Source organism: Varanus komodoensis, unplaced genomic scaffold (assembly GCF_004798865.1).
Source record: "Varanus komodoensis strain SLA01 unplaced genomic scaffold, ASM479886v1 scaffold18_3, whole genome shotgun sequence".
NCBI lineage: Eukaryota > Metazoa > Chordata > Lepidosauria > Squamata > Varanidae > Varanus > Varanus komodoensis.
Window position 1 is genome coordinate 4,781,796 of NW_025335549.1, and position 12,751 is coordinate 4,794,546.

The window sequence follows — 12,751 nt, forward strand, 5'->3', positions numbered from 1 at the left end:
GGAAGGTGCCATTGATGGTTTTTGTGGCTGTTTTTTCCACCCCCGTCATTTCACAGGAGGCGCCCTACGTGATGCGCAAACAGTCGCCTGACCAAAAGGAAGGGAACGAGAAATATGAAGGCTACTGCGTTGATCTAGCTTATGAAATCGCAAAACATGTTGGGATAAAATATGTCCTGTCCATTGTTCCTGATGGGAAATATGGAGCAAGGGATCCTGACACTAAAATGTGGAATGGCATGGTGGGTGAGCTGGTCTATGGGGTAAGTTGCCCTGAAGCTTTCGTGTGCTTGTGGTTTTGTTCACCATGTAAGAATGTGCATACAAGCAAAACGTGAATTAGTCAGAGCTCTCCAGATTCTACCTTGAAGCTTTTTCAGTGTTGTGTGCATATCAGATTGAAGTCTGTGGTTGTTTTTGTTCTGTTCTGTTTTCACTTGAAAATTCTTGTGTGTTTTCATGCATGTTTTTCTAAATGTGTGCAGCAGTTGAGCACATCTTTGAAAACCACACTATGAAGTCATTCATGCACGTTTTTAAATGGATGTTTGAACACACATTGGGGGCTCAGCGTATCTTATTGCAGGATCAGAAATGCAAGCTCAGTCACAGAGTTCTTTGAGCCTGTGTTCAGACCAGAAGATGTGAACGGGTAATCCTGATCAAAACTGAATTGAAGTGGATAGACTGCCATGAAGTAAAGCAACATTTGCTCTAACCTGTTTGCATTGGCAGAGTTCCATAGGTGTGCATGCAGGCACACAACAAAATCCTATGAGATTTATTAGGGTGAATATCCACAACCTGGCAATGAAGATTCATCCTCCTTCTCTGGTCTGTCACCTGTCAGTCATTCTCAGCATTCAGCTGCCTGATTCCAAGATCAAGCATGCACCAGAATTGTTTTTATGACAGCCATCCACCTCAACAAGGAGATGTGGAGGCAGGCTTGGCTGACAAATGTGAAACCGTTTGGTTATCATGGCAAATCTGTATTTGTTCTGTCTCCATTAAACTGTCATGGCTGCCCCCAAGTTGTTCTGGGAAGTACAGTGAGAATTCTCTGCTAGAGAGAGCAGTCCATATGTCATGAGCTAGAGGTCCTCCTTTCACACATCCAAAGCCACAGACTTTTCTTGCAAAATGCTCTTTAGTGACCTCAGCGTTTTCCAAACACACAAACACCCACCATGCACAGAGTGGTTTCTTGAACCCAATCTAGTATTCACCTGCAGGAATTCTCCTTATGAGCATACCTGGGCCTCATCCCTTCAGGAGGGGCCTTCTGAAAGTGAGCACACCTTTTCTCTGCATGCCAATCCCCTATTTGGGCTGCCCTCCTCTGACAGTGCATCATGGGGTCAAGAGCCATGCCCACTACGTCTGTCTCTGAGAAAGTCCCCTGTTCCAAGTCCTTTTCTGCTGTACATCTTGGTTATTCCCAGAGGCTGCCTGCCCACCTGGGGAGTCTGGCCTTGAGATAAGCATCTCTTCTTCTCTCATCTCAATGTCTGGGGATGGTCCATGTTCCATGGCCCCCTCCTGGACCTCTTCTTCCTCCTCCAACTCCAGCAGCCCTTGAGAATGTGCACTCAAAGCAGCCCTCTTTCTCACTCCCAGCTCCACAGCCCCATGATAATCAAATGTCAGTATCCTTGATAAGAAGGTATGACAGTTAACCCAAGAAAAATCTACAATGCAGATCTACCCTTAGCATCTTTAAAAGGCTCCCAGGTAGAAGAACAGGTGCTTGTCCTGTTAAGCTAATGGAAAAACAAGAAGTTGTGCTTTCACATTATGGGGAGGTGGGCTTAGGTTAAAAAAGGGGAAAAGCCCCCAGAGCATAAAAGCTTGAGCAATTAGAGCCATGGAGTAGAAGCCAAGGCCTCCTTGTTCTCTTCTAGCTCTTGGTTGACTTGCTGCATGATATTTGACCTCAAAGAGCTTGACATTTACCCACTGCTAAATGCAGAGGAGCAGTGCAAGCTTGCTCTCACCCAGCGAGGATTTGCAAAGCACCTGGAGTCACCCAGATGAAAATGTTCTCACTCAGTGTAAATGGCTCTTCCTTTCCACTCAGATCATAGCCACCCGCATGTCTGTGGCAATCAGGAAGCCTCTTCCCCATTAGCCATCCTTTGATCATCCCAGGTGCCAGGAAGAGGCCTGGAGCATGAATAAATCCACTGGATCCACAGCCTGATCATCTGTCCATTTGCTCAGCCCCAGTGTGCATTGCAGATGTGCAACACAGCAACATACACGCCATTGTGTTCACAGGAAATTGCACCTGGGCAGCATTTGTAGGATCAAGGGTTCAGGCCTTGGCATGTGCAGAGCAGCTAGAACCAGGGGTCAGACTAGATGGCCTGGGAGACCCCTTCTGACTCGCTCTGTTTCTATGTTTATTCAGAAGTATATCTGACTTTGTTCAGTTGGGCATGACCCTGAATACATGAGCATAGGATTGTAGCCAGTGGGCTAAACTGAATGCTGGATAAACATGCAGCACGCAGAGGATCCTCATGCTCTTTGTTCTCTTGGAGTAAGCACAAAAGTCCCCAGTCTGGATTGAGGCCAGCAGCACGAGAGAGAAAGTTTGTTTGTTTGTTTGTTTATATGCCCCCTCTTTTCCTTTCAAGGAACTCAGGGCGGCATACATATATCTCCCTCTCAATCTCATCCTCACAACAGGAACCCTGTGACATAGGTTGGGCTTAGGATTTTAGGCTGGCCCAAAGTCACCCAGTCAGCTCTGGGGCTGAGTGGGGGCAAGGACCCAGATCCCCCGAGTCCCAGTCCCACACTCTTAACCATAGCAGCACATTGTCTCTTCCCCACCCAGCTGCTTCCCCGCTAAATCACACACGCAAGCTGAAAAGAGGGAAACCGCCATTGGTGCTACCTGAATACTTCCCCGCCTCCACTTTAGCCCCTGCCTAGAGGCAATTTTAGGGGGAAGTGGCTGAGTGGAAGATTGAAACCCCCCCTTCCCATAGGCGCTGGCCCCAGTCTAGAAATAGGAGCCCTGCACGTGCTTGAAAATAAAAAAATTGGGATGGTGTGCAGTGCACGTGCTTAATGCAATTAAAGAATTAATGTAATTTAGCCCTAAATTCTTGGGCAGGTAATATCCAGTCTTATTGCAAACTAATTGCTAATAGTCTCTGTGCTGAGGGTCGTACCTGGGGTATCTTTGAATACATTGTCCTATCATGGCGCACGCTCTGGAAGGGAGCCATCACAGTTGCAGATTATGCAGCATTTGGTAAAATCAAAAGACGGTTCTAGGCACAGGTTCATATCCCACTTCTGACGCCACGTCCTTTATCTGGCCTCATGCCAGCTTGCCTTCGTCATGGCACAGCATCTCTTCAGCCCTCCTCTGCAGCCGTGTTTCTATTGCCCCCTGATGTCCAGCGCACCCACCTGGGCCACCCTTGGTGGAATGCAGCATCTGCACCTGGTGATGGGTGTCTGGTGGTCCTCCAGTGATTTTGGCCTGCAGTTCCCATCAGCCCCGTGGGAGTTCTAGGTCAAAGTTCAGGACGGCTGTGAGCTGTCCACTCCCAGCCCACACAAGACCTGCATTCTGCTGTTTAGTCAAGTTCTCCTAACCCCCTCGCCCTCCTTGTGGACCACCCTGGCAATTTTCCCTCAGCTTGTACCCCTGCAGCAGAGGCATCAGAATCAGAAAGCACTTGCGGCGGAACAAAACCGCTGCGTTGTGTGCCAGCCCTTCCTGGTGTTGTTTGGCTCCATTCAGAACACCCTCCTGTGTACTTCGGGGAGTAGAACAATTCCAAAGGCAGCTGTTCGGTTGTGTTGCACAGAGCCCCAGGTGTGTTACCAGAACATGATTGTACTTCTCAGCCTCTCTCCACTGGGAGGAAAGAACCTCTGGGCATGAGGCAGGCAGTGATGCTGCTCGTGTTTGCTTGGAGTGGGCAGGGAGGTGGAGCGGGAGGGTTTTGCAGTGCCTTTTGAATGAGAAAAGAGGGAAAGAAACCTCAGAATGCTTGTCCTTTCAGCGTCATTTCACAAAAGACAAGGAGCCCTGCATGAGGCACTCGACACACCTGGCAATGCACCAGAGACTGGGATGAGTCTACTGTTGCTTGGAGCAAAAACAGGAAGGCAGGAAAGGGTCTGATCCATCCTTGGCTTGCCACTTTTCTATTGTCTGCTATGTTTCCCCAGGGCTTCAGTTACAGAAAGACCAATCCCTGACTTCTTCCCACAGCTTCTGAAGGAATTGTTTTTAGCAGGCTGCAAGGGAGCCAAAATTGGCCATGAGTGTCTAAAATCGGGGTCCTGTGAATTTCCTTGGATTTTTTCTCCAGTAATTCAAGTGCTGCTTTTTTCCCAGCTAAGCATCTGGAAGCCTCCCCCCACCCCACATGTTGCAGAGAGGGTGGGGGGACTAGGCAGGAGCTTTCAGGAGAAAATCAATGGGTGAGATGATGGCTAAGCACCCTGAGCTACTGAAAATTGCACCCTCTTCACCCCTGCAGTGTTTTGCTGGGACCCAAGTCCTGCTGCCAATGTCTCACTGGTGTGTAAAGTCCTTGGTTGCCTCTACTCCACTGCCCTTGGCATTTTGATCACCCGGAGTCAAGAGCATTTGCTGAAACAGATTTGCCTTGACAAGCATAAAAGGACAGGGAGTGCTAATAAACATTAGGGAACCCACGAAAACCTTTGCAAGTGAGAGAGGTTGCACCTTTAACTTTGATATAAATTATGCAAATAGGCACTGCAAATTTGCTTATTCTGCATACTGATTCTCTTATTCCTTGGCCTTCAGTGCAAAGGGTGGATTTGCATTGAACCTTATCTTTGATTGCTAGCAATCTTATTCAGCCATCCTCTGAGATTAAAGCTCAATCATTTTAAGTCTTCCCTTGCATCCAAAAGGACTAGAAACTTTGCTTTCCTGGCTTATGAGTGGTGAGCAATATGAAGTTAAAACACATAAAAAGAATGAAAACAATACATTGAAAATATTTTAAAATGAAATAATATTGAGACCATGACTGATCAGCAAGAAAAGTCTTTCTGGAGTGAAATTAGAGTTGTCAAAAGTTAATTCTGCTTCCTATGCCAGGTTCTTCACAACATCATGAAATACAACCACTCATATGGTATTTCATGCCCAGCAGCAGGCAGGAGGGAGACATATGGCCATAGATCAGAAGTTGGGAGGAGAGGAACATGCCTTAAATACAGAATGCCCACAGGGCATTTTGAAGATGCAAAGTTCTACAAAACAGCTCATTCTGACACACGTACCCTTTCATTTACTTTGCTTTCTGTCCAGAGCTTTGAAGTCTCTTACAGAAATCAAAGACAAAGGCTGATCCATTTCTCCCAGTGCCCCATGCCTGCCTTGTCTAGGAAAAATGTTCTTGCCCTTCTATGCATGGTAATCTTTTTGCGTACCTTCTTGGAGAAGTCTGATCTGAAAGAAACCAGGCTTCTTGTGAAACGGTTCTCCCAAGAATGCCCAGCTGCCTGGCTGCATTGTTCACAGCCTCAGCTTCTGCTTGCCAGTTCTGTGCTTAACTGTCCCAGCAGACGAGTCATTTCTGACAAGGCTGGGCAGACTGTACAGCCAATGTATATGCACACTGAGTCCTTTTGAGGTGCTACCTGAGCAGTGTGAGAACAGCAGTGGCATCCTTCCAAGCAAAGACACTGGAAAGGTGAGGGTGTATCCTGGGAGATTTACCTATTGAACTAACTGAAGCCACTCATCTTTCCTTACTGATAAAAGAAATGTGAGATAATGCTTAGCTGACCAGTTATACCCCAACTTAAGGACATCAGGGCAGCCTTGCTGGATCAGACTGTAATAAGGAACTATCAGTAGAAATGCAGTGCATCTTGATGGGGTGGGCAATTTCATCCGATTCGGGAGACACACGCACCGTGCATCCTGAAGTTTAGCTGTTTAGAAAATGCAGACAGGAAGGGCTGAAACCTGGCAATCAAGTCATCCCGTGGCTAAACGTGGCATGAAAACCATCCTTAGCCCTACTTCTGAGGGAGCCCCTGCTAAGAGGGGCTCTTCTGTTGAGGCACCCCAGCTGTGGAATGCACTGCCCAGGGAGCTCACCTGGCACCTACCTGGCTCCCTTTCCAATGACAAGGGGAGGCCTTATTTTCTCAGGAAGTTGAGTTTCTGTCTTATCCAAACCCTATATCGTGTTTTGATTCTTTGCACTGCTGCTAGGTCTGACTCTAGTCTTTATCCTATTTCATACTGTAGTTCTAACCATTTTGAATTTTATTTGATGTTTTCAATTGTTGTGTACTATCCACAGAGCTTAAGCTGTTGGGTTGTATTAAAATGTAATAAATACATAAATGTGAGTTTTCGGGCACACAGGCAAACTAAAATTGATCTTTTTGATGCTCTGCCTACTTTTCTTCATTTATGATTATCATTACTTGCTCATTTGGTATGAGGCATTGGAGGGGTTCCCATGTGGACTGTGGGCCACCCAGGACTTAGCCCCGCTGTAGTGGGCAAAGCTGCAACTGTGTCTCTGCTTAGGCGGTTGTCTGGATGCCTTCTTCTTGTGGATGCCTCCGAGGTTGCTGCTGTTCTTTCTTCTTCCAGTCTTTATCTTTAAGCCAGACTTGGACTGGAGAGCTCTTTGAACAGAAGACATCCTTTTCAAGCCGAAGACTTATTTCTGACTACCCTGTACAAACGGGAAGTAGGCAGACAGACACTCTCTAGACATCAACTCCCAGCCCTCCCAACCACTGGCCATGCAGGCAGGGGCTTCTGGGAACTGAAGTCACAACCCACTGGAATGCCACCTTCTCCCTAACCATGAACTAGGACTGTCCTCTGTACAATAGGACACGTGTGCACCCTATGCCTGTCTTTCCTGGCTTCACAAGTTGCTGTAGGTCAGGCTGGACAGTGGAACTAGGTCCTGGACTGACAAAGAGGAGTGGTGCTAGGAAAGGATTTAAGGCTCGGGCCCACAGAGCAAAATAATGTGCAAATTTGCACATGCTAGCTTACATACGCTCTAAATTCTCTGTGTTTGTGTCTTTAAAGGACCATGTTGCCTTAGGACACCCCTATTGTAAAAGAAAGAAATGTACAGAAAGGGAGGTAAGAGTAGTTGATTTTAGTGAAAAAAACATAGGTGGGAAGTTTTGAGGGGGCAGCAGGAGGGGAGGCCCATGTGGGCTCAGTGGGGTCCAGATGAAACAAAGACCATCAGGGCCTCTGTACCTTTATTTCAGCAGAGAGGGTGGAGCAGAGGGTCTCTCAGACCCTTGAGGCTCCAAATGCAAGATTCAGGACGCTAGCCTTAGTTAGCCACCCCCTAAGCCCACCTCTGCCTGCAAATATATTTGTGCTCAAAAGAGAGAAAATAAGCTTTAGGTTAAATGGAATCTGGCCTGTTTTGAAAGGAAGCCACCCCACTTCTTGCCACAACATGCCCCACTTTGAGCACTACTGAGAGCATTTTTTTTTTAAAAAATGCAAGTGCTCTTCTCTGCAGGAAGACCCAGCAGCCTGACTGTGCTGCACAATAGACAGTCCCCTTGTTTCATAATCCCTTTCCATTTTGGGACGTATCCCTTTCCCTAATGAATTCACACCTTTGGAACGATCGCTTCAATATGAGATCTGTGTCAGTTGAATGCATAGCCTCATTTTTACCCTAATTTTCTCACTCTCCCCTTTGGGGTCCATTTGGTTCCAGTTTTTCCCCTGTGATTTTATTCCATCGTGGATCTTCATCCAAAATTGCAAATTAACACATAATAAGGCAACGTTACCTGAGTTAAAATATATTAAAATGGAATAGTATCCCAAAGCAAGAAATACCCTGTAAAAGAGCTGAGGAAAGGAACTGGGTTCAGTATTAGTCATGCACTGCATTCAGATAGCATGATAACCCACACTCAGTGGGTTATTAAACAAACAAACAAACATGGTGAACAATTCACAAGCCAACGTGGGCTCCTTTCATGGGTTGTTTGTGGTTAGTGCAGATATAATACAATAATCCACAGTTCTGTCACAACCCACATGCTTAGTCCTTGAATGTGGGCTCTTGTCTTGTCTGAACCCGGTCCCTGAATTTAGCTTCCTGACTGTTTTACAAAGAAGTCTCCAAATGTATTCTTGAAAAAATGTCTGTAGGCAATGAGTTGTAGAATCTTAGATGCTGGAGGAATAGTGGAATAAGATTGCCATGCTTGTCAGAATATGTGGGCAATAATGCTTATGTTCAGAGATTCATTGTAAGTATGGCTGGGTTAATGCAGGTGATATAAATTAAGGAATCCTGAGGTTTGTAGGTTAATGTAAGGACTACAGAGGGATCTGTGAAGGGATCTAAATTATCCTGAGGTATGCAAAGTAATGTAAGAAATTCTATGTCTCTCTCTGTTTGTGTGAAGTGGTTTGAACACATGAAATAGATTATGTCAGTGTTTTCCAAACTGTGTTCTGGGGGAATCCTGGGATTACTTTAAGGGCTTCATTGAGTGGGCAAGTTTCTCTGAGACAAAAATGAAGCCACTGATTCTGCACTGCCATCCTCTGCAACGGGCAGTCTTAGGTCAATTGGAGGGTAGCCTGGGGGACGCTCCATGTTTGTGCAGTGAAGCCCAAGAGGCCTTCATGGCATGCCACAGGAACAGAGTGTGCTACCAGAAGTAGGCACCAAGGCTTTTGCAACGAGCAGGGATGTTTCAGAAGATATGTAAGGGTTTGTCGAGACTTCCCTCCAAAAGGAGAAGGCACACGGAGCTGCAGAGGGCTGGGCCAGCAAGAGCAGCCCTTCCGTTTGTGCAGAAAATGTTCCCTGAAGGTACAAAGATGGAAAGCCACTTGTCTCAGACTGAAGATTTCCTGGGTAATATCCAATCGTGTCAAAAGATGAATGGCGTAAACCAGTGCTAGCACAACACTATTAGCACTCGCAAGCACATTGGATATTGCCACTCCTCTCAAGCCTTCATGTATATAAGGTTTTGTTTCTGAACTGAAATACCTGGGATGTCCTGCTGTAATTCCCTCTCTTGTCTGTAATCTTTCTCTTTGCAGAGAGCAGACATAGCTGTTGCCCCACTGACCATCACCTTGGTCCGAGAAGAAGTCATAGACTTTTCCAAGCCCTTTATGAGTCTGGGCATCTCCATCATGATCAAGAAGCCCCAGAAATCTAAACCGGGTGTCTTCTCCTTTTTGGATCCTTTGGCTTATGAGATTTGGATGTGTATAGTCTTTGCGTACATTGGCGTGAGCGTGGTTCTGTTCCTGGTCAGCCGATTCAGTCCCTATGAGTGGCATTTAGAAGACAACCAGGAAGAGCCACGGGACCCTCAGAATCCTCCTGATCCACCCAATGAGTTTGGAATATTTAACAGCCTTTGGTTTTCCCTGGGTGCCTTTATGCAGCAAGGATGCGATATTTCTCCAAGGTTGGTTTGTTTGCTTTTTCATATCACACTGTCATCACCTTTTTGCATTTTATGGTCATCGGGCTGCTGCCATGGTGCATATATGTTTCTTTCTCAAACAACCCTTCCCAATTTTCCAAATTTTATTTTGACATTCCATCTAATGCTAAGCTTCCACCATCAAGCCACAATTGCCTCCCACCATTCACCAGCTCAAAGCTAGGGTGGTCATTTATGAATTTGTCCCAAAAGAGGAAAGGCATCACCAAAAAGAAAAGAAGATGAAGAGGGCTGTCATTGCATATGCTAATTCATACATATAGATGTTGTCCAAGTGCTAACTATTGATTGGCAATAGTTCTTATGGCTATCATTAAATTGGAATTGGACTGGATAACTCTTCAAATAGAGGATGTCTTTAAATCTGGAATGGTCCTCTGGCAGCCCTCCCAACTAAGGAATCTCCTCTGTAAAAGAGGACACATGGCCACCCTTCAAATGCAGCTAACCCAGGACATTTTGATGCCATTCTTTCATGCATAGCTGCCACAGAACTTATATACACCATGTTGAGACTGTAAAATGCATCGGGTTTTTACATCTTTCAGCAATGCTTGGAGGGTTACCGTGTTTTTGCTGCATATCTCATTTTACGGTCATCTGCTTGGTGCATATAACACTTTAATTTCTGCTTTGCAAAATAAGAGCTGATTCTTTGCAAAGCCACATGCAACAGCACTTTAAACACCCATGTTCCTCACCATCGCTCATGCTGACCTTTTACGTTCTTCTCTATTCCTTCATATCTTTCACCTTTGTTTTCTTCCCATCTCCCTTCTTGAACTGTATCGTTACCTTGAATATGCTGCTTTTTCCTCTATACATGCCCTCTGAGAATTGTGGTACATTGTACAAAGTGTGTGTGATTCTGTGAAGTGGGTTCGCTTCAGTCTTCTGTGTTGATAAAGCAGATTAGTTAACTAGGAATGTTGCCATGGGAGGGCATCTAGCCACTTTGGATTGAGACGGGTTTCTACGTTAGTAGAAGCAAAAAGACTTTAATACGTGTGGTCTAATATATTGAAGTCCATATATTTCAGCATATGCTTTTAATTGTACAGGCTGTGGCCCTTCCTTGTGGGAGAAATCCTAATAGGGCATGTTTCTCCCACCTGATGCCTCCCAAAAATGTTGGACTACAACTGCCTTTATCTCCAGCCAGCATGACTGGAGAAGTGCGAGTCGTAGTTGAATACGTCCGAAGGTGCCAGCAGAAGGCTAGTGCTGAGTCTGCGTCCCCATGCAATTCTGGGGGGAATTTTATCACTTCTTGTAAACTTTCGGTAACTTTTGCAGAACTAGAGCTTTACCACATTCAGTCAGATAGAACTTTGGGAAGTCAAAAGCTTCTTCAGCCAAATTGCTACAATATGTTGATGAAATCTGTCAGAAGCAATAAATCTATACAGGTTTCTATCCATGTTGCAACATGAAAAAAAACATTGTGAATTTATTGTTTAACCAAAATAACAAGAGATGGCATAGGGGATTGCAACGGAGTATTTTAGCAAATGCACATACATTTACTTTAAGTGTGACCCTCTAATAAGTTCTTAGTATTAAAAATGCAATATTTAATTCTGTCTATCAGACTGTTTCAATAGGAAACAATTCCTTCATTTTGATGAAATGATATGCCATCATTTATTCCTGCCTAAGCACACTTCAGGCTCATATTTATGAAGCTGGGGACTTTCAAACAACCATACTTAGGATTAAGCACAGCTTAGAGTTCGGATGAAGTGCTACACTGCAGTCAACTGGGAAAGGAAGCACCTCATTCCTGGGTGGGCCAAGAAGAGCAAAGAAGCTCACAAGAATAAAGCTAATGCATGTAATTTAAACATAGTTTATTTTGTTATGTCCAAACCTGGCCATGATCTCTGAAACAGAAGCCATAGAACCAAACCAACCTCACTACGTCCTCACTGAATAGCATCCGGAAGAGTGCCAAGCTGGATTAGAGGCATGTCATCGCCCCCAGGTTGTTGCTTAGATCAGAAAGTGACTGTCATTGGAAGCTGCCTTCTATCAGGTCAAACTACTAGTTTATTCAGCAAATTTCATCCAGCTTGAGATCTTTCATTCCTTTTGTGCTTTCCTGCAAACTCCTAGCCAACATGGCTGGTGGAGCAATGCTGGGAATTGTGGGGCTTTTTCTTTTTCATTTTGAGTGTGCATATGATTGTGCTATTGGCTGTGGAGCAGTGGGAGGGGCTCATTTACATAATTTACCTAAGAATGAAACAAGAGCCCTGCTGGGTCAGACCAAGGTCCATGACAGTGGGCAGCCAGCGGCCCATAGGGACCCATAAGTAAGACAGGAGTGCAACACCCATAATGCCCAACAACTGGGGCACATGGGCTGACTGCTTCTGATCTGGAGGTGGAATATAGACATCAGGATGAGTAGCTATGGATCACTTTCTCCTCCATGAATTTGTCCAATCCTCCTTTAAAGCCATCCAAAGTAATGACCATCATCTCATGCGAGTGAACTCCATCCTTTAATTACACACTTTGTGAAGGATGCCCCCTTTTATCTGTCTTGATTGTCCCTTCAGTCATCTTCATGGGATGTCCTTGTGGTTGCAGTAGTAGGAGAGGGGGAGAAACTGCTCCCCTGTCCACCTGCCTGGTTCCCAGCACTGGATTCAGTTGCGGGGGTACATTTTAGGAGACCGGTGTGATCTTTGCAGCAACACAGATCAACATACATATTTAAAGGGTCGCAGTCAGATCTGCTTCACACAAACAAGTAGCCACGAGCCAGTCACATTTAGCATCCAATCACATGACGTGGTTGTCTGCCCCTGTGTAGCACTGCCAAACATCTTGAAACCTTCCTGTATTTGAGTAGCGTTTAGCCTCCTCCTTGTGTGTCTGGTACTTTGCAATGTAATCCTGAAATGACTTGTGCAATTCCACTGTTTTGCTTGCCATTAAGATAATGCATAGTGATAGCATTTAAATTGCTGTTGACCATGTGTTCAGCCATTAAAGGACCGGGAAAATAAGCATGGGACCATCACATGGAAAGCTGTGGGCATTATTTTTATTTTGTTTCTGCTAGGCTTTTTCTTCAGCTGAAATAGAATCTCGTAGGATTTTTGTTAGCCTCTTGAAATGCTCAACAATCTCCACTTTGCACAGGTTCCCTTCTTATCAGAATTCCCATTTGAGATGCTTCAGGAAGGCCTGTGAAAGATCAAAGTCAGGGAATACATACCAGTTTATGAGTAACTAA

At 45.3% G+C, this 12,751-nt stretch overlaps 1 protein-coding gene across 1 annotated transcript in view; it reads left to right on the forward strand.

Moving 5' to 3' along the window:
- GRIA3 (glutamate ionotropic receptor AMPA type subunit 3) overlaps positions 1-12,751 on the forward strand; it is a 139,718-nt gene that overhangs the window by 105,913 nt on the left and 21,054 nt on the right. The window contains exons 10-11 of the mRNA XM_044427159.1: positions 57-263; positions 9,089-9,465. Coding sequence (XP_044283094.1) covers positions 57-263; positions 9,089-9,465 — 584 coding nt within the window. The remainder of the gene's footprint in view (positions 1-56; positions 264-9,088; positions 9,466-12,751) is intronic.